Source organism: Aquarana catesbeiana, linkage group LG01 (genome assembly GCF_042186555.1).
Source record: "Aquarana catesbeiana isolate 2022-GZ linkage group LG01, ASM4218655v1, whole genome shotgun sequence".
Lineage (NCBI taxonomy): Eukaryota > Metazoa > Chordata > Amphibia > Anura > Ranidae > Aquarana > Aquarana catesbeiana.
Window position 1 is genome coordinate 655696396 of NC_133324.1, and position 27863 is coordinate 655724258.

Consider the following 27863-nt stretch of genomic DNA (forward strand, 5'->3'; position numbering starts at 1 on the left):
GGGACAGTCCCTCGAAATCAGGGACAGTTGGGAGCTATGGACACACCCACAGGTTGAATGGTGTCAAGTGGAGCTATTCGGTATGAGTTCCTGGGCTTCACTTTCAGAAAATGTGTATAGGCACGTTTGTGGGGGTCCGCTTTCTGCAGTGCTTAGAATCGTTCAGTAGTGAAATATAAGTGATCCTTTTTCCACTCTTATAATATTAGTATACATTATAATACTACATGTACACTTTAATAAAGAACATGCTCTCTGGCTAAATTAAAAATACTAATTGGTAAAGAGAGTTTGCTACATGCGTCTTATCTTTCTATACATGTATTTACCGCACAGAAAAATATGATTTGCTTATCTGTCAGCACCTGACAAAAGACACAGATGAATGAACGTATATTTCAGCCAATACTTCATGTGGTGTCACTTTTTTAACCCATGTATACAAATTTACAGCAACTTCTTCTTTGTTCTGCTGTACACTTTCAGGAAGTATGCTCTGTTAGTTAATAACGCCAGGAAAGGGAGCTATAGATCTCCTGCAAGACAAGTCCACTGAACAATAATTTACTGATCAGGCTGAAGACTGTATTTTTTCGATATTGGCTGAACCGAAAATGACAGGTATGTTTTTGTTGAAACAAATCTAGTTTGCTTGTAAAGTTGCATTCACATACAATGAACAAACTAAGGTTTCCTTATTAGAGAAGTGTTGGTTTACAGCAGCGTAAATGCAGGCTATGTAAAAGTCACTTCTCTATATCAATAAGAAGCTGTATTGGAATGCCAGTGTATCTTGTAATGAACAGTAGATGTTTATGAGGTTTAGGCATTTTCTTACTTATTTGCTCATATCTTTGTTATGATACCAAAATGTTAAATCTGCCATTTTTTGCTATTTTCTATCAATAATCAATATATTTAATGTATCCTTTTTCTGTCTCTCTACACCTTCCGTTCTCATCCTTTTAACATAGAGGAACCCTTGAAAAAAAATTCTGGTCTCAAGAGTTACCTGCTAATAATTACTATATCTACAGTTCAGCATATATTGGTGTAATACTAATTTGGAAGAATGTGCCTTACATTATGGTAATTGGGAAGAATTCCCCCTTACAGATAGATAAGATCATTAGTGACAGTGGTTACTTATCTGTGGGGCAGAAATTGTGGCTTGCTCAATCTGACCTAGCATCCTCTGGTGAGATTCTAAAGTTCCACGGAACCCTGGTTGAGAAAAGATGCTTTATACTGTACATTTGCTTAAAAAAGGAGGCTATTGCAGGACTTTTGAAGTAAAAAAGGCAAAAGAGGGTTTTTTGGGATCATCATTATGGTGGGGTATAGCCTAAATCAGTACAAATGCTTTATGTTGGTTTTTCTTCAACAGTCCAGTAAATGAAGGCTTACCAGAAAAGCATGACTCGTGTTATATAGAAGTCATGTATCGCATATCTGATATCAGTCCTGTAAATGCTTCTTTTGTTGACACAAATACTATAAGATACACTTATGCTAGTTTCTACCTTGTATACATATATATTATTATTATTATTATTATTATAATACAGGATTTATATAGCGCCAACAGTTTGCGCAGTGCTTTACAACATGAGGGCAGACAGTACATTTACAATACAAATCAATACAGGAGGGATCAGAGGGTCCTGATTGTTAGAGCTTACAATCTAGAAGGGAATATTTATATATATTGTGTGTATATATATATATATATATATATATATATATATATATATATATATATATATATATATATATATTTATATATATATATTGTATATGTATATATATATATATATATATATATATATATATATATATATACAAAGATATATGTATACTAGTAAGGAGATATATATATATATATATATATATATATATATATATATATATATATATATATATATATATATATATATATATATATATATATATATATATATATATACATATATATATATATATATATATATATATATATATATATATATATATATATATATATATATATATACACATACATACAAGGATATAGGTATACGTATATGGATATGTATATATATATTTAAAATTAAAATGTTGATATGCAAAATTTTAAAACCTGGGGTCCATTCACACCTATGTGTTTTAATGTATGTCAACATCTGAACATAGTTTACACCTGTGCCATGCATACATGAACTGTACTGTATATCTCTATGTTGTCAGTGTGCTTTTCAGTGTTAATTTAGTCGACTAAAACATTTTAGTCGACTAAAATGACTAAAACATTTTAGTCGACTATATGAATACTATTTTAGTCGACTAAAATACGACTAAAACTAAAACAATTGAGATGACTAAAATACGACTAAAACTAAAAGCCATTTTAGTCAAAAGACTAAAATGAGACTAAAACTAAAATGCCATTTTAGTCCTAAGACTAAAATTAACACTGGTGCTTTTAAAGAGCATATTGATATCAACAACAGCACATGATTGTTAATAACACACATGAAAATGTATTAAAAATAAACATGAAAAAGTGTAGACCAAGCATTATTGAGCTAAGAATTCTTTTACTTAAGAGCAAATTTGTAAGTTCAGTAACCAATAGAAACCAACCAGAACCTGTCATGTGCTTATCTTATTTAATTGCTCTGGGATGACCCCTTAGGAAGTAAAATTCTTTACTGAATAAGCCACAGATGTGACACTGAAGCGTTGATGGATGTTTCTATTGTTTTAACAGGAAGGGATGCATGTATCCAAATGCATAGTGTCTGCATTCAGATCTGTGCACCCACTTCTATAGGTTAAGCTCTCTGGTGGATGCAGATGTACCAAAAAGTGGATCAGCATACAGGACCTGTCTCAGCGCCTGTCTGAATGAGCCCTTAGGAGAATTTATCAAAACTAGAGCAGACAGAATCTGGAGCAGCTGTACATCGCAACCAATCAGCTCATAGCTTTCATTTTCAAAGCTGAACAAGCTGAAGATAGAAGCTGATTGGTTGTCATGTGCAGCTGTTCAAGATTCTGACTGCACCAGCTTTGATAAATTCCCCTCACTGTGTTTTATATTTTTTTAACCCTGACTACTGCATTCTAAGTACAGCACATGCTTTGTTAAAGTGGTTGTAAAGGCACAAGGTTTTTTAGTCTCCCCAGCCCCACCTAATACTTATACCTAAGCCCCCTCTCATTCCAGTGATGTCCACAAGAGCCTTGGTTCTCCGGGGGCTTGGATTGGCTTTTGGTAGCAGCGGGAGCCATTGGCCATTGGCTGGCCCCCGCGAGCCAACGTACAGCTACGTGGTTTCGCGCAGGGGAGCCAACCTGCCGCAGTATAACTGCGGCGGCTGGTCCGGAACCAGTTAATATGATTATTTTTATAATAAGGCTCTAATATCTGATACATTAAACAGCAGGTTAAAGTGTTACTAAACCCAGTACCCTGCATTCACTATATCTGGTCTCCCACAGTACACCAAACATGGAAATGCAATTAAATGCAGTAAACATAAACTGCTAAATACCTTTTCACATCAGCAGTCTTATGACTCCTATCAGTGTCTACTTCAAGCTTCTAGGAGGAGTTTTCATTCTACTATGACTGTTCTATGAGGCTGCAGGACCCCTGACCCTCTGTCTGGACAGTGCTGATTGGCCCTATGCTGATCACATGCACCCTCGCAAGAAAAAAAAACTTTCTAGCAATACACATCAAACTGAGCATGTGCAGAGTGCCCCCAATGCTCTGTACTATGAGCAGATGGATTGGGGACAGTGGAAGAAGGGGAGGATCAGAGAAGACAGGATCAAACAGCCTTTTTACACAATGCACACGATTAACTACTTAGGTTCCACAGTGAGTAAAACAAGCACGATTTACTGAATACTGAATATACAGACTGATTTGACCGTTGTGGGTTTAGTAACACTTTAAATATTACAATCTTCAGACAAAACAAAATCAAATACATGATACATGAGGAAAAGAGGGCTATACCCAACTAAGGCTAACACCAGATTACTACAGGCAAATAGGCTGTTCTGTTTGCAAGGGATTTTTCCCCAGAGCTTAGTTAATGAGGTGAAGCTCTGCTGACTTCCACCATCAACTCTTGTTTAAGTAAATATGTTTGTTTTTTTTTATGTTTTTTGCATGTGATTAGATATTCTTAGCAAAGTGAAATTTCACCTCAGTCACTAAGCTCTGGGTTAAATTTCCTTGCAAAATGAACAGTCTACTTGCATTAGTAAATCTAACTCTATAGGTAAGGGAGATAGCTTGAGAGGGTACAAAGAAAAATGGGGAGTTTTTTTTGCTAGAAAATTACTTAGAACCCCCAAACATTATACATTTGTTTTCCTAACACCCTAGAGAATAAAATGGCGGTCGTTGCAATACTTTCTGTCACACTGTATTTGCGCAACGGTCTTACAAGCGCACTTTTTTTTGGAAAAAATACACTTTTTTGAATTAAAAAATAAGACAACAGTAAAGTTGTTTAATTTTTTTTTTCTTATTTATTTTACCTTGTTAAATTGTGTCACTTTTATGCCTATTACAAGGAATGTGAACATCCCTTGTAATAGAAAAAAAAGCATGACAGTACCGCTTAAATATGAGATCTGGGGTCAAAAAGACCTCAGATCTCATATTTACACTAAAATGCAATAAAAAAAAGAATAATTTTGTCATTTAAATTTTTTTTTCTTTTAAATGGCCCTTTAAGAGCTATGGGCAGAAGTGACGTTTTGACGTTGCTTCCGCCCAGCAATGGTGTGGAGACAGGTGGGGGCCATCTTCCCCTCACTCGTCTCCATACCCAGCATAGATGAATATCCGACCTCCTCCGCCGCTGCCGATGGCTCCGGTAAATGGCGGAGGGCACCAGAGCGCGTGGGGGGGGGGTCCTGCTCCCGCCGCCGATAAAAGTGAATTTGCCGCAGAGACCACTATTATCGGAAACTGAACCGCTGGCTGAAAAAGAGGATACCGGGGTTATGGCAGCTAGCTGCTGCCATAACAACAATATTCCTCTTCAAGCTTAGGACGTATATCGGTGTGCGGCGGTCCGGAAGTGGTTAAAGAGATGGATCTTAAAGCTGTAGCAAGTCTAATAGGATAAAGAAAAAATCCAGACCATAAAAACTGCCTGAGAGAAGTCTTGGAGTTGTACACAAGCTAAGTTAATAATGTATTGAGCAGGACAGCAAGGAAAGAGAGAGAGAGAGAAAGTCTTTGGGTTTATTTATGTACGAGATCAGAAATAGAAGTGGGACATAAGCTGTACAGTGATCTATTGGGAAAGTGGATGAGGTGTGGTGGGTAGAGTAGACACATCCTCCAGTAACTTGCCTGATATATTGTAGAGGTGACAACGAAGATGTCATGAAATATTTTGCACAGATTCAGTTTGAGCAGGGGCTGGGGTAGTGGGGCACAAAAATGGGCTTAGTGGCAGGTATACAGGCAGTACAAATCTTTTGTAAAAACAGCTCCCTTATACAGTATGTAATTCATTTGTGTACTTAGCTGTTTGCCTGGAGTCTTGCTTTAACGTGATTGTAAAGGTTTAAGGTTTTTTACCTTCATGCATTCTATGCATGAAGGCAAAACCTTCAGTATGCAGCCCCCCCCCAATACTTACCCAAGCTTGATCCTGATCCAGCAATGTCCACGAGAGCGGCTGCTCTTCTGGGCCTCTGCCTCCTCATTGGCTGAGACATGGCTGTTGGTGGCGTTTGGGCACCCTTGGGTGATATTGGAATAAACTTATGTTGCTGGGCTAACCTTCAGCAACATAGCCTTGTGGTTAAGTGTTCAATCTCACTTTTTGGTGGAAAGATTCTCACGCTTGTATTTTGAAGCTGGTGAAGGAAGTCACACAGATATGGAGTGAACTTTATTTATCGTATTCACACAAGAAGTTGCACTGACTTGAAGTGAACTGTTTGTTTTCACATTGTATATTTAATTACTTTGGAAGATTTTTATTGATGCAATAGTTGACATACATATATATATATATATATATATATATATATATATTTTTGATTGTATTCACGAGCATTGCCATTTAATTTCTGTTACATACGAGACACTGCTTTCATTGGTTCGGGATGAAGATGAGCATCCTCCCAGTACTCAGTTATGATTATCCACAATGCGCATGCATGGCCTACGTGGCATGCTGCCACTGGCTCTGACTGCTAGGCAATGGGGACGCCTGGTCCTCCTGATTGTGCCGCGATCGGTACACATCTCATTGGTGTGCCTGATCTCTATGGGGCAACTGCACATTGAGGGGCTTGCTGGGGCCTCCTTTATTAATTAAATAGTACACAAGGACACTGCCTTGATGTACATAAATATATGTTTGTTTTACAATTTATTATGGCCTTTTGACGGGAATATGACATCATGTGACATCAGAGGAGGGGGTGTAACTTCTTTCCTTGATTTTGATTGGTGGTAGGTTATATATATTCTGTTTCCATTGTATGCACTCTATCACAAGCCTGATGAAGGGTCCTACATGGCTCGGAAATGTTGCACTTATTCTGTTGTGATGTGATCTCTCTGCAATAAAAGTTTTGGACTGCAATGCAAGATCCCCGGTGTGCTGGTAAACATGTGTATTTAACTGCTTTCATTGGTTTGGGTAAACAGAAGTATACTGTACTGTACATTTCTCAGTTAGCATTACAACTTGCCTGCTTCAGCGCCATAGGCCTAATTTCTACTTCTAAAACTTTATTCATTGGTTGCAGAGGATAAATGTTCAGTGGAATAAGGGGGTTGTCTGTATGTTATGGTCATGTCAGTGACCACGTGATTCATTTCTTTTACCAGTTAAGGACCAGCCACCGCAGCTGTACTGCGGCAGGTTGGCTCTCCTGGGTGAATAATCATCACTGTACGTCGCCCACTTTAAGACCACTAGAGGGTCCGCTGGCCACCCGCAATCGCTCCTGAGAGAGACAGAACAGGGATCTATCAATGTAAACAGACAGATCTCCATTCTATCAGGGGAGGATAGACAGATTGTCTGTTCCTAGTGATTAGGAACAACACTCTGTCTCCTTCTCCAGTCACTACGCTGACCCCACAGTTAGAAACACCTCCCTAGGGAACACTTAACCCCTTGATTGCCCCCTAGTGTTAACCTCTTCCCTGCCAGTGACATTTACATAGTAATCAGTGGCTATTTTTAACACTGATCGCTGTATAAATGTCAATGGTCTCAAAAAAGTGTCAAAGGTGTCCGATCTGTCCGCCTCAATGTCGCAGTCCCACTAAAAATCGCAGATCACCGCCATTACTAGTAAAAAAAAAAAAAAAATAACAATAAAAATGCCATACATCTATCTCCTATTTTGTAGACACTATAAATTTTGTGCAAACCAATCAATATACGCTTATTACAATTTTTATTTTTTTTTTTTACCAAAAATATGTAGAAGAATACATATCGGCCTAAACTGATGAAGAAGCTTGTTTTTTTTTACATTTTTGGGGGGATATTTATTATAGCAAAAAGTAAAAAATATTGTTTTTTTTTCAAAATTGTCGGTCTTTATTTGTTTATAGCGCAAAAAAAAAAAAGAAAACGCAGAGGTGATCAAATACCTTTAAAAGAAAGCTTTATTTTTCGGGAAAAAAAGGACGTCTATTTTTATTTAGGCACAACATCTCACGACTGCACAATTGTCAGTTAAAGCGACACAGTGCTGTATCGCAAAAAATGGCCTGGTCATTAAGGGGGCAAATCCTTCCGGTCCTTAAGTGGTTGGTGGATTGGTACTGTGAAAAACTTTGCATTTTGATGACATATGGTGTTAGTATACGGAGCCCATATTATTGGCAGGAGACTTTAATGTATTCCTAAATACAATGACTACACATAGGTGCTCTTTAACACTAACTGATCAATTACAAATTGTAGCCAGCTGAATTAATCTCTCCACAGTGCACAAAGGCATGCTATTGTGCTGAATCTATGCAGTGTATCAGAGAAGTAGAGTTTGTGCTTCACAAGTATATGAAAATAAGGTGGTCTGTGGTCCTATAGAAGCTGTCTGGACTTCTAAGGCTGTAGTGGTTATGCTCTTGTAGTTATGCCAAGTAAGCTTAGTATTCAACATTCCTTTATATCTCACATCTTTCTTTAAAATTTTCTCCACATTATTATGGGGACCAAACTGTCTGAGAAGATGACAATAGATGGGACAAACTATAAAAATTGTCTTGTATTTATATGATTTAAAAAAACTTGAAAAAATGGCCTTATAACTGCTCAACATCCCTGGCAGTGATATTGTTTGTTTAAATCAAAATACTGAACACTATTATTATAGAATACAGTTATTTGAGTACAGTGTTTTTATTTTTCTCGTTAATGGTCCTATAGGACAGGTAGTAAGCATAGGGGCTCATTCACACCAACAGCTGCTGTATCAGGAACAGTGCTGTTACCTCCTCCTGTGCTTGCCTCCAGGACTTCTCCAGAGCCTCTCCCATCCTCTGGAACTCCCTGCCCCAGTATGTCCGGTCAGCCCCTACCCTGTCCACCTTTAGGCGATCCCTGAAAACTCATTTATTTAGGGTAGCCTATACCACATCCACTTAAGAACTGTACCTGAGCCACCTCCATCAGATCATTTCCCACAGCTATTACCTTTTGTACCATCTTCCCCTCCCTTTAGAATGTAAGCTCTACGAGCAGAGCCCTCCTGTCCCTTCTGTATTAAACTGTATTGTAATTGTATTGTCCCCCTCCATATTGTAAAGCACTGCACAAACTGTTGGTGCTATATAAATCCTGTATTATAATAATAATAATAATAATAATAATAATAATAATAATAATAATAATATACTGTTTTCATTGATGCACTGCAACTTTTTTTTTCTTTTTACTTTATTGAACTGTCACAAGGTGACATTCCTTTAACACCACTTCAATACGGGGCCCCTTACTGCCCAGGACAATTTTCAGCTTTCAGCTTTGTCGCACTTTGAATGACAATTGCGCAGTCATGCAACACTGAACCCAAACTAAATTTTTATATTATTCTTCCCACAAGTAGAGCTTTCTTTTGGGGGTATTTGATCACCACTGGAGTTTTTATTTTTTGCTAAACAAACCTAAAAAGAACGAAATTGTTGAAAAAAAAAACATTTTTCTTCGTTTCGGTTATAAGAAAAAAAATTCTTCACTGACGGGGGCACTGATGAGGCGGCACTGATGGGAACTGATAAGTTGGCACTGATAAGGTGGCATTGATGGGCACTGATGAGGAGGCACTGATATGTAGAATTGATGGGCACTGAAAGGCGGCACTGATATGCAGCACTGATGGGCATCAATAGGCGGCACTGATATGCAGCACTAATGGGCACTGATAGGCGGCACTGATGGGCACTGATAGGTGACACTGATGGGCACTAATAGGCGGCTGTGATGGGCACTGACAGGCAGCGCTGATTGGCACTGTTAGGCAGTACTGATTGGCACTGGCGGGTGGCACTGATGGGCAGCACTGATGATGAGGTACTGATGAGGTACTGACAGGTGTTACTGCTGGGCACTGATTGGCACTGTGGGTGCACTAATTGGCACTGATATGGGCACTGATTGGCACTGATATGGGCACTGACATCCGTTTCTGACTGGCAGGTGATGGGCACTTATTGGCAGCTGTGATGGCACATCTGATGTGGCTGTGCTGATAATCAATGTGCTGATTATCAGCACAGACCCCCCTCTGATAGGGAGAGCCGTCGAGCGGCTCTCCCTGTCAGCACGAACCGAGGAATGCCGTTATCGGAACTTCCTGTTTCACGCGATGATCAGCTGTGATTGGTCACAGTTGATCACGTGGTATGGAGCCTCCATCAGAGGCTCCATACCACGATCGGTGATGCAGTGTGTCAGACTTACAAACAGCGCCCAGTCAGGATAACAGAGCCAGAACCAGTCAGGAAGTGGTTAAGTTCTTTTCACCACAACGGCATTGCAATACGATGTACTATGTTGCAACATGCTGTAGTTAAAAAAGTACTGCATGCGGTGCTCTTTTTTGTGTGCAGCACCACAGTGATGGGAACAGACCTCATTTCAAATAAGGCAAATTGCTGATCTAGTATCCCTGTTAGAAGGGAGCTCTGGCCAAAACTAACATGTCAGCTTTAAAGTCATTCTAAAGGCAGAAGGTTGTTTAGCTTAATGCATTCTATGCATTAAGATAAAAAAACCTTCTGTGTGCAGCAGCCCCCCCTCAGCCCCCCTAATACCTACCTGAGCCTCATATGGATCCAGCAATGTGCACGAGTGTCTCAGCAGTATGGAACTCTCCCTCCTGATTGGCTAAGACACAGCAGCAGTGCTTTTAACCCCTTTTTAACCCCTTCTGGGTGGTTAAAAGCGCACCCCTAGCGGCGACAAAGCCTAAACAGCGGTAAAGCGCCGCTAAAAGAACACCTTTGGGATGAATTAGAGTGGAGAACGTGAGCCGGGCCTTCTCGTCCACATTTGTGCCTGACCTCACAAATGCGCTTCCTAAAGAATGGTCAAACATTCCCATAGACACACTCCTAAACCTTGTGGACAGCCTTCCCAGAAGAGTTGAAGCTGTTATAGCTGCAAAGGGTGGGCCAACTCAATATTGAACTCTACGGACTAATGCCCTGTACACACGGTCGGATTTTCCGATGGAAAATGTGTGATAGGACCTTGTTGTCGGAAATTCCGACTGTGTGTGGGCTCCATCACACATTTTCCATCGGATTTTCCGACACACAAAGTTTGAGAGCAGGCAATAAAATTTTCCGACAACAAAATCCGTTGTCGGAAATTCCGATCGTGTGTACACAAATCCGACGCACAAAGTGCCACGCATGCTCAGAATAAATTAAGGGAGGAAAGCTATTGGCTACTGCCCCGTTTATAGTCCCGACGTAAGTGTTTTACGTCACTGCGTTCAGAACGATCGGATTTTCCGACAACTTTGTGTGACCGTGTGTATGCAAGACAAGTTTGAGCCAACATCCGTCGGACAAAAACCTAGGATTTTGTTGTCGGAATGTCTGATCAATGTCCGACCGTGTGTATGGGGCATAAGACTGGGATGCCAGTAAAGTTCATGTGTGTGTAAAGGCAAGCATCCCAATACTTTTGGTAAGAATATATATATATATATATATATATATATATTTATATATATATATATATATATATATATATATATATATATATATATATATATATATATATCTTTACCTGGATCAAAGCAGGCACATTCAAAATCATAGTAATATGCCTGCTCGGGAACCAGTGCTTCCTCCGGCAGATGGGCAGTGGTTGCTTCCATTCCCAGATAAGAACCTTGGTTGAGACAGCTATTGAGACAGCTATTTTACGATATTTCCTTTATTATGCAATATGTAAAGATATGAATAGCTTTGGAAATTATAGAAATACTTTCTAAACCAAAGTTATGACGTAATGATTGCAGTTACATTGTGGGTAGGCTCATTCAAAGTTTATCAGAAAAAAATGATAGTATTGAATTGTGGTGGTAAGCAAGCAGCTGTATGTAGAGTAGACTTTGCCTTTGGTACCAACATGTACTGCCAATCTTGCACAGTTGTACTCTCCTACACTAAAAATATTTACTTCACTGCACGCTGTGCATGTCTCGCAGTGTGCGTTAGAAGCTGCAGCAGGTCACAGAGTACCAACCTCATCTCCTGGCTTGAGGGCATCAAGAATCATCTAGCTCTTTCCTCCCCAGTTGTACTGTCCTTGGCCTACCTCTTTTATTTATTAGATTTGGGATTTTTAATCAGGGAGGCTCAGTATCACATGTGGGCTTTACCTAGTGTAGTCTGCATAGAGTTGCAGCCTTGTCAGAAACACCCACTCCTTCAACTTGACAACGAGGCAGGGTGTGGCGATGTTTATTTCATAGAGAAGCACAGAGAGCTAGTAATCATTTTTATATAAAACACTCATTGGCAAGCTGATGAGGGTGGATGGAAAGAACCAGGGGAGGCAAATTAAAAGCAGATTAAACTTCAGCTTTAAAAACATTTAGTGCAGGAAATGTCTGTTTATATGTACTTTCAACCAAGTACATTTATATACTGTACAGGCTTACTAAAACTGTACTAAGGACATGTGACTGGTCTATTTCCTGAGATTAGTGTTCCATATCATGTAGCATCACAGTTGGTCTACCACTTCCTGAAAAACGAGAATACACTACACTAGAAAATAGAAGAAGAACAGTCAAGGAGAAGCTTTTGCTAAGGCCAGTATCCTGGCACATGTTCTGTTGTGCGGACAATTCTATGCAAAAAGAGAGAATGAGTATTAACCCCCATGCACACTGGACGTTAAAATAACGTTATAAAAACTTCAGTAGCTTTACAGTGTGTTTTTCAACTTTTTTCAACTTTTTTGCAATAGTGTTTATTAGCTTTTATTAGCGGTTTTCAGCGTTAGCGTTTTGAGCTTTTTTTTTTTTTTTGAGAAAAAAATTTTTTTTTTTTTCAATGGATCCAAAACGTTAAAAAACGCTGGTAAGAGATATTCTTGAGCGTTTATCGACGTTTATCAGCGTTTATCAGTGTTAGAGTATTTTTACAGCTGAAAAACGTCTCTCAGAAACCACTAGTTTTGGGGTTTTTTTTTACTGCTCAAAAATGCCACTGCCCAAAACTACTGATAACAGCCTATGTGTGCATTGAAACATAGGATAACATGATGGAGAGTTTAATGACTGTAGAGAAAAACATCAACAGCCAAAAACAGCTGCTGTAAAAACGTCAAAAAATGAGAATTTTTCAACATGTTAGTAATTTTTCATATCTAATAATCTGCTATTCTGATACCTATTGTTGCTTAGGAGTCAGCCTGTCTGATTTCCAAATATAAGGTTCCCTATAAGGTAATTCATAATTAAAATTTTTGAAGAATTTGCTGTGTAAAATTTTTGTGTTATACTAAAATGTTTTGTTGTTGAAATTCGGATGTTTTATAGTTCCTAATGACATTGTATTGTCTTATTTGCTCATTCCTGTTATTAAGTAAGTTAAATGGTATTTTAAACAGAAAACCAAAACAAAGTGGGAGTAAGAGGAACCATGCTTATCACCAAAATTACATCATCTTGCTTAACATATGAACACATCTTTTTTCTTTGTTTGCAATTCTTACCTGCAAAATTTTGTCATGTTAACCGCTTGCCGACCAGTGCACGATGATAAACGTCGGCACAATGACACGACTGCGCAAATGGGCGTACCTGTAAGTCCCCTTTAAGATGCGGCATTGTGGGCGCGCGCGCGTCGCCGGCCGCGTTCTCAGTGACCATGCCCGTGGATCCCGCTGACTCGATGTCCGCCGGTGTCCTGTGATCGTGTCACGGAGCGGCAGAACGGGTTGATGCCTATGTAAACAAAGCATTTACTTGTTATGCCTAGTGACATGACAGAGATCACTGCTCCCTGTCATCGGGAGCAGTGATCGCTGTCATGTCAGTGGTATCCCATCCCCCCCACAATTAGAATCACTCCCTAGGAACACTTAACCCCTTGATCGCCCCCTAGTGTTTAACCCCTTCCCTGCCAGTGCCACTTGTACCGCAATCAGTGCTTTTTTATAGCACTGATCGCTGTATAAATGATAATGGTCCCAAAATAGTGTCAAAAGTGTCCGATGTGTCGGCCATAATGTCGCAGTCACAATAAAAATCACAGATCGCCACCATTACTAATAAAAAAAAAAATTAGTAATAAAAATGCCATAAATCTATCCCATATTTTGTAGACTCTATAACTTTTGCGCAAACCAATCAATATACGCTTATTGCGATTTTTTTTTACCAAAAATATGTAGATGAATACATATCGGCCTAAACTGAGAAAGAAATGTGTTTGTTTGTTTTTTTATATATTTTTTGGGGATATTTATTATAGCAAAAAGTAAAAAAATATGGCTTTTTTTTCAAAATTGTCGCTCTTTTTTTGTTTAAAACTGCAGAGGTGATCAAATACCACCAAAAGAAAGCTCTATTTGTGGGAAAAAAGGACGTGAATTTTATTTTGGTGCAACGTCTCACGACCGTGCCAGTTAAAGCGACGCAGTGCCATATCGCAAAAAGTGCTCTGGTCAGGAAGGGGGTAAATTCTTCCGGGGCTGAAGTGGTTAAAGAAGAACTGTGCTTTAGAAACTGTGCCCAAAAAAAGACATACAGGGGACAAAGGACTAGTCACCAGTGTTGCTTGTGTTCTCCCTGCAGCTGATCTTTTCCCCATTATTTATTCACCACGTCTTCTTCTGTACTGTGTCTGCCTTGAGGCAACCATCTTTGTAGAAGACTTTGCTTCCTCATCTTAGAACTTACAGCAATAAGAACAGTGAGCAGCACAGTAGTGACATCCACAAATCTAATTCCAAATCTGGTGAGATCATCTCAACAAAGAAAATAAAACTAAGTTGCTCACCATCTTAAAGACTAACATAGGCCTTTTTTGGTTTTAACCAATAAGAAGGCTATTCCATCTGCTCTTTATTATAGTTTTGGATCGAAGGGAGATGGATTAAAACACCTGTCTGTTTTTATTGCTGGGTAAATAAAGTGTTGCGTTTTTATAGGTGAAGACAATATGTAACATATATGAAAAGTGCTCAAATGTGATTCAAGTCCAAAAATTCAATCAGTCCCATTAAATGGTGGTGATCTTGAAACCAAGGATCAGCGATGAAATGAATCACACTCCCTCCACCGCAGACCACCACCAAAAAGATAAGATATGCTCTTACCAGAAGGCCAGGACACCCTTGACAGGAAGGTCGAACATGCTTTGGGGACTCCCCTTTTTTAAGCACACTCCAGCAAGTATTGTAGAAAAAAAATGGAGGTACCATCTCAGGGTATAATTCACAATAGAAGCCACTGACTCCCAAATGCGTAATATACTGTAAGTGAATAAAAACACTATATATAGTAAAATCTTTAAAACTAATATTTATACAAAAGAATAACTCTTACATAGTAAGATGAAAACTGTGCATGTATCAGTAAACATTCAGGCAGGAAAGTGGCATTCGCCTTCACTTTCGGGTAGCACGATGACTTTGAGTAGCTCCTCCCTAGGGGTTTTTTTGCTGATTAATGTTGACACAAGCGCAGTATTTTCTTTTTATTACTTTTATTTTTTATTGCTCGATATGTCTCCATTTCACCCTCTCTATTTGTCCTGTTTACATTGTCATTGAAAGTGAAAGTAAAAGAAAATCACAAATTTTGTGTTGTCCCCAGAAAAGCATTAGAGGGAAAAAGTCTTCCAATGGGGATGCTAGTTCTAGTGACCTGGGGATTTCCAAGAGATTCCCTTAATTTTCAGGGATTTCCTCTCACTTCCTGTTTGGCTATGGGACAGGAAGTGAAGGGAAATCCCACAATGGGACCAACATGGGAAAAATAAACCATACAAGGGATGTAACCCTCCCTCACTTATCCAAAATGAAAGTTTTGCCTATAGTTCTACTTTAATCAAATGAGGCAACAGTGCCTGAGATTCACAGTGCAGATACAGTGCCTTGAAAAAGTATTAATACTCCTTGACATTTTCCACATTTTGCAATGCTACAACCAAAAATATAAATGTATTTTATTGGGATTTTATGTGATAGACAAGCACAACGTGGCACATAAATGTGAAGTAGAAGGAAAATGACAAAATATTTTTACAAATAAATATGTGAAAAGTGTGGCGTGCATTTGTATTCAGTCCCCTTTACTCTGATCCCCCTAGCTAAAATCTAGTGGAACCAATTGCCTTCAGAAGTCACTTAATGAGTACATAGAGACCACCTGTGTGTAATTTAATCTCAGTATAAAGACAGCTGTTCTGTGAAGCCCTCAGAAGTTTATTAGAGAACCTTAGTGAACAAACAGCATCATGAAGGCCAAGGAACACACCAGACAGGTCATGGATAAAGTTGTAGAGAACTTTAAAGCAGGGTTAGGTTATAAAAAAAATCCCAATCTTTGAGCATCTCACATAGCACTGTTCAATCCATCATCTGAAAATGGAAAGAGTATGTCACAACTGCAAACCTATTAAGACATGGCCGTCCACTTAAACTGACAGGCCAGACAAAGAGAGAATTAATCAGAGAAGCAGCCAAGAGGCCCATGGTAACTCTGGAGGAGCTGCAGAGATCTACAGCTCAGGTGGGAGAATCTGTCCACAGGACAACTATTAGTCGTGCACTCCACAAATCTGGCCTTTATGGAAGAGTGGCAAGAAGAAAGCCATTGTTGAAAGAAAGCCATAAGAAGTTCCATTTACAGTTTGCGAGAAGCCATGTGGGGGACACAGCAAACATGTGGAAGAATGTGCTCTGGTCAGATGAGACCAAAATTGAAATTTTTGGCCTAAAAGCAAAATGCTATGTGTGGCGAAAAACGAGCACTGCACATACCCTGAACACACCATCCCCACTGTGACACATGGTGGTGGCAGCATCATGTTGTGGGGATGCTTTTCTTCAGCAGGGAAAGGGACGCTGGTCAGAGTTGATAGGAAGATGGATGGAATGCTGAGCAATCTTAGAAGAAAACCTGTTAGAGTCTGCAAAAGACTTGAGACTGGGGTGAAGGTTCACCTTCCAGCAGGACAATGATCCTAAACATACAGCCAGAGCTACAATGGAATGGTTTAGATCAGGGATATGCAATTAGCGGACCTCCAGCTGTTGCAGAACTACAAGTCCCATGAGGCATAGCAAGACTCTGACAGCCACAAGCATGACACCCAGAGGCAGAGGTATGATGGGACTTGTAGTTTTGCAACAGCTGGAGGTCCGCTAATTGCATATCCCTGGTTTAGATCAAAGCATATTCATGTGTGAGAATGGCCCAGACCTAAATCCAGTTGAGAATCTGTGGCAAGACTTGAAAGTTGCTGTTCACAGATGCTCTCCATCCAATCTGACAGAGCTTGAGCTAGTTTACAACGAAGAATGGGCAAAAGTTTCACTCGCTAGATTTGCAAAGCTGGTAGAGACATCCCCAAAAAGACTTGCATCTGTAAATGCAGCGAAAGGTGGTTCTACAAAGTATTGGGGGGCTGAGACACACTTTTCACATATTTATTTGTAAAAAATGTTGAAAACCATTTATCATTTTCCTTCCACTTCACAATTATGTGCCACTTTGTGTTGGTCTATCACATAAAATTCCAATAAAATACATTTAAGTTTTTGGTTGTAACATGACAAAATGTGGAAAATTTCAAGGGGTATGAAGACTTTTTCAAGGCACTGTATACACCTGAAGGATAAAGATGCAGTAGTGTCTTTGTACTGGAAGATTTGTGGGTCACTGCTTAGGAACAATTAACATTTCTAAATATTATCTTTAGCATAGCAGATCATCGCTTTTTGAGTTCAGGTTCACGTTAGGAAGAATGCATGACCAGCTTTGTCATTCTTTTTCTACTCCTTCCATATGCGTATGGTATATTTTTTTACCAAAAGGGATGTTGTTTTCTGATATTATATTGGACTAGTTTCATTAATTCATTAATCACTTAGACGTCATGGAAGTGACAAGGGCTTACCTTGTATATCTTGTGCTCCCCCCAGCTGTAGATGTAACCACTGAGACCTACCTATCAATGTGGCTGCAGAGGTCATGGCCTGTGTTGTAGAAGTGTTCACATTTGGTCCTGTATGAATAAAGAGTGTAAAAGCTGTTAAGGCAGAAACACATGGGTGATTTTTAGTAGTTCAATCATGCTATTAAATTGCAGGACAGCATCTGATCGCTGCATAGATGCATCAAATTGCTCCCCATGGTGTTGGTTATACAAGCAGCTTGTAGTAGTGATTAATCACGTTACGATCACACTAAGGCCTCATGCACCCAGGCACACAGCATATTTTTCAAGCTTCTAAACACAGTTCTATGTTAGTCTATGTGGCCATGCACATCAGGCATTTCAGTATTTGAAGAGCAGCATTTAGAGGCATAAAAATAGATCAAAGCTGCATTCATAGAGGAGCTTATGAATATAATAATACGCGCGTACAAGCATAAACATATGTAAATGTGCATAAACGTGCGCGAATAACTGTATTCTTTTGGCCAGAATAATTAACATTCTGGTAAGTAGAATGTATTAAGGCTCCATTCACACCTGAATGTAGCGGTTTACTGGCGTTTTTGCAGCTTTTTACAAGCGTTTTTAAGCGTATTACATGCGTTTTTAAGCGTATTATAAGCATTTTACAACTTCAGCCATTTTTGTTACGAAATAGAAAGCATTAGTGGGAGGAGAGGGAGAGGAAATTAGAGCTGCTTTTTCAGCAAAAAACGAGCTACAAAACGCTCGTAAAGCACTCAAGTCAGGCGTTTCTATTGAAGTTTATGGGGCCAAAAATGCTTGTAATCTGCCAAAAAGAAGCTCATGTACTTTTTTTGAATGACAGGTGTTTTGCTTCAGTTGACAGAACACTCAGATGTGAACAGGGGCCATTGAAATGAATGGGATTTGGCTTGTTGAGCTTGTTGAGCTACAAGCTTCAAGCAGAAAATCTCTCAGGTGAGAATGGGGCCTTACGCTCAATGCCATATGCACATAAACATGCATAAATACACACGATCAATTTCTGTCAGAAAATAAAATCTAGTATATTTGGAGCATAAATTCCTACACCTGTGTGCATGAGGCCTTTACTGGCACTAAAAATCACCCTGTGTGCCCCTGCCTTTAACCTGTTGTCGCCCGCCCACCGTCATATGACGTGATGGACTTTGAGCGGGGATATCTGAATGATGCCTGTGGCTACAGACATCATTCAGATATTGACGTTTTCAGCCGGCGATTCCCTACACCATAAGAATGATCATAGCGGCTGTTCTGCTGCTTGATCGTTCTTACGGGAGGGGACATCCACCCCTCCCGCCACCCTCCGGTACTTCTACCGCCACGATCAGTGAGTCGGAGACAGGATGCGCCAGCGGCGGATGTCGATCATTGAGATTTCTGGTGGACCAAATGAGTCTCTATGATCGTCGGAGGCCGGGCACGATCTTATGACGTCACGCCCGGCCTCTGTATTCAAAAAAACGGCGCCGCCTTGGATGGGAAGCCGTGATCGTTTTTTTTTTTATTTTTATTTTTATTCAGGCTTCCCAGCCTAGTGGTGAGATGTGGGGTCTTATTGACCCCATAGCTCACTGTAAAGAGGACCTGTCATGTCATATTCCTATTACAAGGGATGTTTACATTCCTTGTAATAGGAATAAAAGTGATCAGAAATTTTTTTTTTTCAAAAAAGTTGCAAACTAAAAAAAAAAAAAGTAAAATTAACAATAAAAAAAAATAATTTTTTTTAAAGCGCCCCTGTCCCCGTGCATGCAGAAGTGAACGCATACGTAAGTCCCGCCCACATATGAAAACGGTATTCAAACCATAGATGTGAGGTATCGACGCGAACGTTGGAGCGAGAGCAATCATTTTGTCCCTAGACCTCCTCTGTAACTCAAAACATGTAACCAGTAAAAAAATTTCAAGCGTCGCCTATGGGGATTTTTAAGTACCAAACTTTGGCGCCATTCCACGAGCGTGTGCAATTTTGAAGCATGACATGTTAGGTATCTATTTTCTCGGCGTAACTTCATCTTTCACATTATGCAAAAACATTGGGCTAACTTTACTGTTTTGGTTTTTTTTTTGAAGCACAAAACTGTTTTTTTCCCAAAAACAAAACGCGTTCGAAATATTGCTGCGCAAATGCTGTGCGAGATAAAAAGTTGCAACAACCGTCATTGTATTCTCTATTGTCTTTGCTAAAAAAATATTAACATATATAATGTTTGGGGGTTCTATGTAATTTTCTAGAAAAAAAAAATGCTGATTTTTACATGTAGGAGAGAAATGTCAGAATTGGCCTGGGTGGCAAGTGGTTAACTCCTTTGCAGCCAGATCCTTGTCTGTATTTTTTGCACACATGGTTAAAAATAAATTTTATTCCTGAAGATTATTTAAAAGCCCCAAAATATTATATTGTTTTCTGAAATCAGAGGACCTAAAGAATAAAATAGTGGTAGTTCCAGATTTTTATGTCATGCAATATTAGCACAGTGATTTCAGTGAAAAAAACAAAACAAAAAACTAAGGATAATTTTAGGGAACACAAACACAATATAATGATACATTGTTGGTAAAATATAAAAGATGAGGTTGAGCTGAGTAAATATAATAATGTTAATGTTAATAATGTTAATTAACCACTTCCAGACCGCCCACCTCAGATATACTGTGCCAGATCACATTCCTAGTATGTTATCTGATACTTCTGGGTCTGGGACGTGCACACGCGCCGCCGGTGAATAGCGACGGGTACCACGGACTCTATGTCTGCCGGCACACGCCGATCGTAGAGTACACAGGCAGAGTGGCGGCCTGCCAATGTATACAAGGCAGATTGCTGTTCTGTCATTAGGAAAGGTATTGATCCTGTGTTGCTGCAAAGCAGGAATATGGATCAATGCCTTTCCATAGTAAAAGCACCTCCCACACAGTGAGAAGGCACAGGCTAGGCACACAGTTAACCCTTTGATTGACCCTGATATTAACCCCTTGCCTGGCAGTGTCAGTACAGTGACAGTGCATATTTTTTTATCACTAATCACTGTATTAGTGTCACTGGTCTCCAAAAAGTGTCAATACTGTCAGTTAATGTCCGATTTGTCAGCCGCAATATCGCAGTCCCACTATAAGTCACTGATCGCTGCCATTACTAGCAAAAATAATAAAATAACTAAATAAAAATATCCCCTAGTTTGTAGACGCTATAACTTTTACGCAAACCAATAAATATACTGAACGCTTAATGTTTTTTTTTTTTTATCAAAAATATGTAGCAGAATACATATTGGCCTAAATTGATGAAGAAATTAGATTTTTTACATTTTTTTATTGGACATGTTTTATAGCAGAAAGTAAAAAATATATATATTTGTTTTTCAAAATTGTCAGTCTTTTTTTTGTTTATAGTGAAAAAAAAAAGCAAAAAACATAGAGGTGATCAAATATCATCAAAAGAAAGCTCTATTTGTGGGGGGAAAAAAAAGGGCATACATTGTATTTGGGTACAGCGTCCCACGACCATGCAATTGTCAGTTAAAGTAACGCAGTGCCATATTGCAAAAAAATGGCCTAACCAGGGACTGGCCAAATTTCAACCCACGTGTGGCTGTACCAGTTTGACAGAAGTCGATTGTTAGCATTTGTAGCTGCTGACTTTTGATTTTTTTTTGTTGAAGGAGCCTGGAGCTTCACTTTAAAGGATAAGTTCACCTTTTGTAATATGTTACATGTTACACCCATATTCAGGTTGTAACATGTAACATGTTACAAATCCACCGGCTCTCTGTCACAAACTGCAAAGAATCCGCATGTCCGCATGGGGCTCGGACCAACCTTGTCATTCATTCATAGAGTTCTTTGCGGATGTCTGCTTGTAGTTCTGTTGAGCACTGTGGTAGTTTATTGATACTTCCTATTAGTGTGTAACTGCTTGGCCGTACGATGTACATCCAGGCAGCTGGCACACAGAACCATGCATTGCACCCACAATCTGCTATTCGTGGGTTTAATGCTTTCCAGGCTCCCAATAAAAAAAAATAATAAATACACATTTTTTTACCTGCTATAAGATGTGCATTTATTTTATTTTTTTTTAAAGGTGAACTTATCCTGTAATGATTATGTACACATATAATATAGCCAAATAGGTAAGGAAAATTATTTACAGCGTTCAGTGTTTCAGTCTCTTGTCTTAGAATATCAGCTTTGACAGAAAAAACAACGATCATTTTCATGATCTCTAATAAAACCCCTTAAAGCAAACAACATAATTGTTACAGTATCATCATTATGTTCTACAATATTGCAATGCACCATTTAACAAAGCAAATCGGTAATTTTGATACTATATTTTTTACAATATCTAGCATTACCTAAACCCATATTTATCACACAAAATGTAATTGTATTGCAGGTATGCCCATATAATTATATTGGCATTTGTAAGGTGGAAAAGGATTTGTTCCTGGACCTTCTTTTCTGTAAATAAATATATTGTTTGGTATAGCAATTATTAAACTAAATGTAAAGACAAAACTGTTATATTTACTATTTATATATATACCGGTATATATATATATATATATATATATATATATATATATATATATATATATATATATATATATATAGTCAGGTCCAAAAATATTGGGACATCGACACAATTCTAATCTTTTTGGCTCTATACACCACCACACTGGATTTGAAATTAAATGAACAAGATGTGCTTTAACTGCAGACTTTCAGCTTTAATTTGAGGGTATTTACATCCAAATCAGGTGAACGGTGTAGAAATTACAACAGTTTGTATATGTGCCTCCCACTTTTAAGGGACCAAAAGCAATGGGACAATTGGCTGCTCAGAAGTTCCATGGCCAGGTGTGTGTTATTCCCTCATTATCCCATTTACAAGGAGCAGATAAAAGGTCCAGAGTTCATTTCAAGTGTGCTATTTGCATTTGAAATCTGTTGCTGTCAACTTTCAATCTGAGATCCAAAGAGTTGTCACTATCAGTGAAGCAAGCCATCATTAGGCTGGAAAAACAAAACAAACCCATCAGAGAGATAGCAAAAACATTAGGTGTGGCCAAATCAACTGTTTGGAACATCCTTAAAAAGAAAGAACACACCAGTGAGCTCAGCAACACCAAAAGACCCGGAAGACCATGGAAAACAACTGTTGTTGGTAACTGAAGAACTATTTCCCTGGTGAAGAAAACACCCTTCACAACAGTTGGCCAGATCAAGAACACTCTCCAGGAGGTAGGTGTATGTGTGTCAAAGTCAACAATCAAGAGAAGACTTCACCAGAGTGAATACAGAAGGTTCACTACAAGATGTAAACTATTAGTGAGCCTCAAAAACAGGAAGGCCAGATTAGAGTTTGCCAAACAACATCTAAAAAAGCCTTCACAGTTCTGGAACAACATCCTATGGACAGATGAGACCAAGATCAACTTGTACCAGAGTGATGAGAAGAGAAGAGTATGGAGAAGGAAAGGAACTGCTCATGATCCAAAGCATACCACCTCATCAGTGAAACATGGTGGTGGTAGTGTCATGGGCATGTATGGCTGCCAATGGAACTGGTTCTCTTGTATTTATTGATGATGTGACTGCTGACAAAAGCAGCAGGATGAATTCTGAAGTGTTTCGGGCAATATTATCTGCTCATATTCAGCAAAATGCTTCAGAACTCATTGGACAGCGCTTCACAGTGCAGATGGACAATGACCCGAAGCATACTGCGAAAGCAACCAAAGAGTTTTTTAAGGGAAAGAAGTGGAATGTTATGCAATGGCCAAGTCAATCATCTGACCTGAATCCGATTGAGCATGCATTTCACTTGCTGAAGAAAAAACTGAAGGGAAAATGCCCCAAGAACAAGCAGAAGCTGAAAACAGTTGCAGTAGAGGCCTGGCAGAGCATCACCAGGGATGAAACCCAGCGTCTGGTGATGTCTATGCGTTTCAGACTTCAGGCTGTAATTGACTGCAAAGGATTTGCAACCAAGTATTAAAAAGTGAAAGTTTGATGGATGATTGTTCATCTGTCCCATTACTTTTGGTCCCTTAAAAAGTGGGAAGCACATATACAAACTGTTGTAATTTCTACACCTTTCACCTGATTTGGATGTAAATACAATCAAATTAAATCTGAAAGTCTGCAGTTAAAGCACATCTTGTTCGTTTCATTTCAAATCCATTGTGGTGGTGTATAGAGCCAAAAAGATTAGAATTGTGTCGATGTCCCAATATTCATGGACCTGACTGTATATACAGTATCTCACAAAAGTGAGTACACCCCTCACATTTTTGTAAATATTTTATTCTATCTTTTCATGTGACAACACTGAAGGAATGACACGTTGCTACAATGTAAAGTAGTGAGTGTACAGCTTGTATAACAGTGCAAATTTGCTGTCCGATCAAAATAACTCTACACACAGCCATTAATGTCTAAACCACAGGCAACAAAAGTGAGTACACCTCTAAGTGAAAATGTCCAATTTGGGCCCAAAGTATCAATATTTTGTGTGGCCATCGTTATTTTCCAGCACTGTCTTAACTCTCCTGTGCATGAAGTGCACCAGAGCTTCGCAGGTTGCCACTGGAGTCCTCTTCCACTCCTCCATGACGACATCACAGAGCTGGTGGATGTTAAAGACCTTGCGCTCCTCCACCTTCCATTATGAGGATGCCCCACAGATGCTCAATAGGGTTTAGGTCTGGAGCAGGGGCGGACTGACCATTCGGGCTCTCGGGCAATGCCCAAGGGCCCCATGCCACTAAGGGGCCCCATCAGGGTTGCCAGCCTCAATAAAACCAGGGACAGTATGTAAAAATCTGTGTTTTTTTTAAATCCCAAGATTATAGCTGCCCTGCCTCTCCAGTACCTTTTCAGTGTGTGTATGTGTATTCTGTGTGTGTATATTGTGTGTCTGTGTGTGTATACTGTATGTGTGTGTGTGTGTGTATACTGTGTGGCCCCATAATCTATTGCCTGGGGGCCCCATAATCTCCTATTGCCTTTGGGCCCCATAATCTCCTATTGCCTGGGGGCCCCATAATCTCCTCCTATTGCCCGGGGGCCCCATGAGTTGTCAGTCCGCCCCTGGTCTGGAGACATGCTTGGCCAGTCCATCACCTTTATCCTCAGCTTCTTTAGCATGGCAGTGGTCATCTTGGAGGTGTGTTTGGGGTTGTTATCATGTTGGAATACTGTCCCATGGCCCAGTCTCCAAGGGGAGGGGATCATGCTCTGCTTCAGTATGTCACAGTACATGTTGGCATTCATGGTTCCTTCAATGAACTGTAGCTCCCCAGTGCCAGCAGCATTCATACAGCCCCAGACCATGACACTCCCACCACCATGCTTGACTGTAAGCAAGACACACTTGTCTTTGTACTCCCCACCTGGTTGCCGCCACACACGCTTGACACCATCTGGACCAAAAAAGGACATGGTTCCAGTAATCCATGTCCTTAGTCTGCTTATCTTCAGCAAACTGTTTGCGGGCTTTCTTGTGCATCTTCTTTAGAAGAGGCTTCCTTCTGGGACGACAGCCATGCATACCAATTTGATGCAGTGTGTGACGTTTGGTCTGAGCACCAACAGGCTGACCCCCCACCCCTTCAACCTCTGCAGCAATGCTGCAGTATGTGAACTCAACTTCTTTGGTCGACCATGGCGAGGCCTGTTCTGAGTGGAACCTTTCCTGTTAAACCGCTGTATAGTCTTGGCCACCATGCTACAGCTAATTTTTTGGGTCTTGGCAGACTTTTTATAGCCTAGGCCATCTTTATGTAGAGCAACAATTCTTTTTTTTCAGATTCTCAGAGAGTTTTTTGCCATGTGGCGCTGTGTTGAACTTCCAGTGACCAGTATGAGAGAGTGAGAGCGATAACACCAAATTTAACACACCTGCTCCCCATTTACACCTGAGACCTTGAAACACTAACAAGTCAAATGACGCCGGGGAGGGAAAATGGCTGATTGGGCCCAATTTGGACATTTTCACTTAGGGGTGTACTCACTTTTGTTGCCAGCAGTTTAGACATTAATGGCTGTGTGTTGAGTTATTTTGAGGGAACAGCAAATTTACACTGTTATACAAGCTGTACGCTCACTACTTTACATTGTAGCAAAGTGTAACTTCTTCAGTGTTGTCACATGAGAAGATATAATAAAATATTTACAAAAATGTGAGGGGTGTACTCACTTTTGTGAGATACTGTGTATATATATATATATATATATATATATATATATATATATATATATATATATATATATATATATATATATATAATTTATTTATTTATTTATTTATATAATGTATGTTTTGCTTCCATTAGGAGCAGGGTAAAGTATAACAATGGACCCAAGTTAGCAATGTTTTCACACAGAAATTAAAAATATTCTACGCCTCCCTAACACTTTTTTTAAAAAAGGAAATGTGGCTTGCGGTCAATGTACGCTGTCAGTGGTTTGATAAGCAGGCGTTTTGCAGACACCTACTTGTTTGTCCAAGAGAAAGCATGCATTGTCGCTTCAGAACCACAGATTTCCCCCCGTAAAGACCAGAATGTTTTCTTTTTTCACAAATGTGTCAATTTTGTGGCAATTAACATGTTCCCTAATAATTTTGAATCTATGGCTTGGGGACATATAGGAATTTAATTTAGTAGAAGATCTGGACACATCTATTTTTATATAATAGGAAATAATAGGAAAGAAAGGGAAAAGTACACTTTCCAGTAAAGCTGCTTTTAAATACAGTAAGTAGCTAATGCCCAGATATTCACACCAATGGATAACTGATAAAGTCTCCTGACTGCAAGGATACAACATAAATGCAGTTTATTTTTCACATGCAATGGTAAAGCCCTAAGTCAAAGTTTGTATTTCAGTTTAGGAGAACCTCTCAATTCCCTCTCAATAATATGTAGTGCACACTATAAGGAGCCGCAAGTAGACTAGGATCCCCCACCCTGCACAGCCAGGTACACCGAATTTTCACAGGCACTCCAGAGTCAGTGAAAAGTCTATGACTTTTTTTTGTTATTTATTGAGGGATAATAACTTGGATTGGGATGGGAGGTGATGGCTGGTTGACTTCAACAACAACTTAGTCTTTATATACAGCTCCACTTCTTCCTCCTGCACTCAATTGCTTGCAGAACCCAGCAGGGACACTGTGAATATCTGACAGTCACTTTAAAGAAGCCAGATTAAAGCAATGGCCCATTACAGGCAAGAACCTGAGGCCCCTTGGTTGTGTAGCAGAATTTCAGTGTCCAGCTTGCATCACTCCTGTGGCTACCGATCCCAGCACCTCCTCTTCAGACACTGCCAACCCAACTGGCTGCAGCTGCCCCTTTAACTAGCCCTCCAGGCTAACTTCTCCCCACAGTCCTCCAGACTGACACTTACAAGCCCACACCGCTGACTCTTAGGAGATCGACTAAACGTGCTGACCTGCTCCTGCTGTCTTCTCTCCTTGCTCCCATGCCTCCAGGAATGGCTTACTCCGTGTGTTTTGGTAGAATCCTTCCAGCATCCGAGCCCCAGCCCAAGGTCACCCCCCCAGACTAGGGGGCACCCTCAAGGGCCACGACAACCTCCTCAGCACTCCAGCTCTATCTTCTACTCGACTCCCCTCCTGGAAAGACTCATGCCTATTTATTAGGTGGCCTCCCCCCTGCCAGCCCTTTACTGGGGATTGGCTAAGGCCCTCATAAATATTCCAAATAGCTTCTCCTAACCTCAACCCATTATGTCTAGAACATTCTCCAATGTCCCAGAAAACCGGGGGAAGAATCAGAGAAGCTGCTAGGATGAGTCACCCAGCTCTGAGTCACTAGACTCTGACCCAGATTCATAGCTCAGGCTTAACCCTGAGCTAAACTTAAATTTTCCTGCACTAACATCTACACAAAACTTAGCACTACTAGAGGGTACTACAAAAACATCACAACACACATGGGTAAAGCAAACTATAAGTGCTTCTGACCTACAGTTGACTTACTTCTGATCTACGTTTGACCTGCTTCAAGCTGCCTTTGCAGTCCTACAGACTTGTATGGGGAAAGAAACAATTCTAACATGAAGAAAAGCCTATTGACACAGATTCCTAGTATGGTACCTAAGATTCAAGTTTGTGCAGTGTGAGAAATCT

General features: G+C 39.7%; 1 protein-coding gene across 1 annotated transcript in view; it reads left to right on the top strand.

Moving 5' to 3' along the window:
* The first annotated feature begins 453 nt into the window (after window positions 1–453).
* Window positions 454–27863, top strand: part of BANK1 (B cell scaffold protein with ankyrin repeats 1) — a 437320-nt gene continuing 409910 nt past the window's right edge. The window contains exon 1 of the mRNA XM_073601593.1: window positions 454–621. Coding sequence (XP_073457694.1) covers window positions 615–621 — 7 coding nt within the window. The 5' untranslated portion in view covers window positions 454–614. The remainder of the gene's footprint in view (window positions 622–27863) is intronic.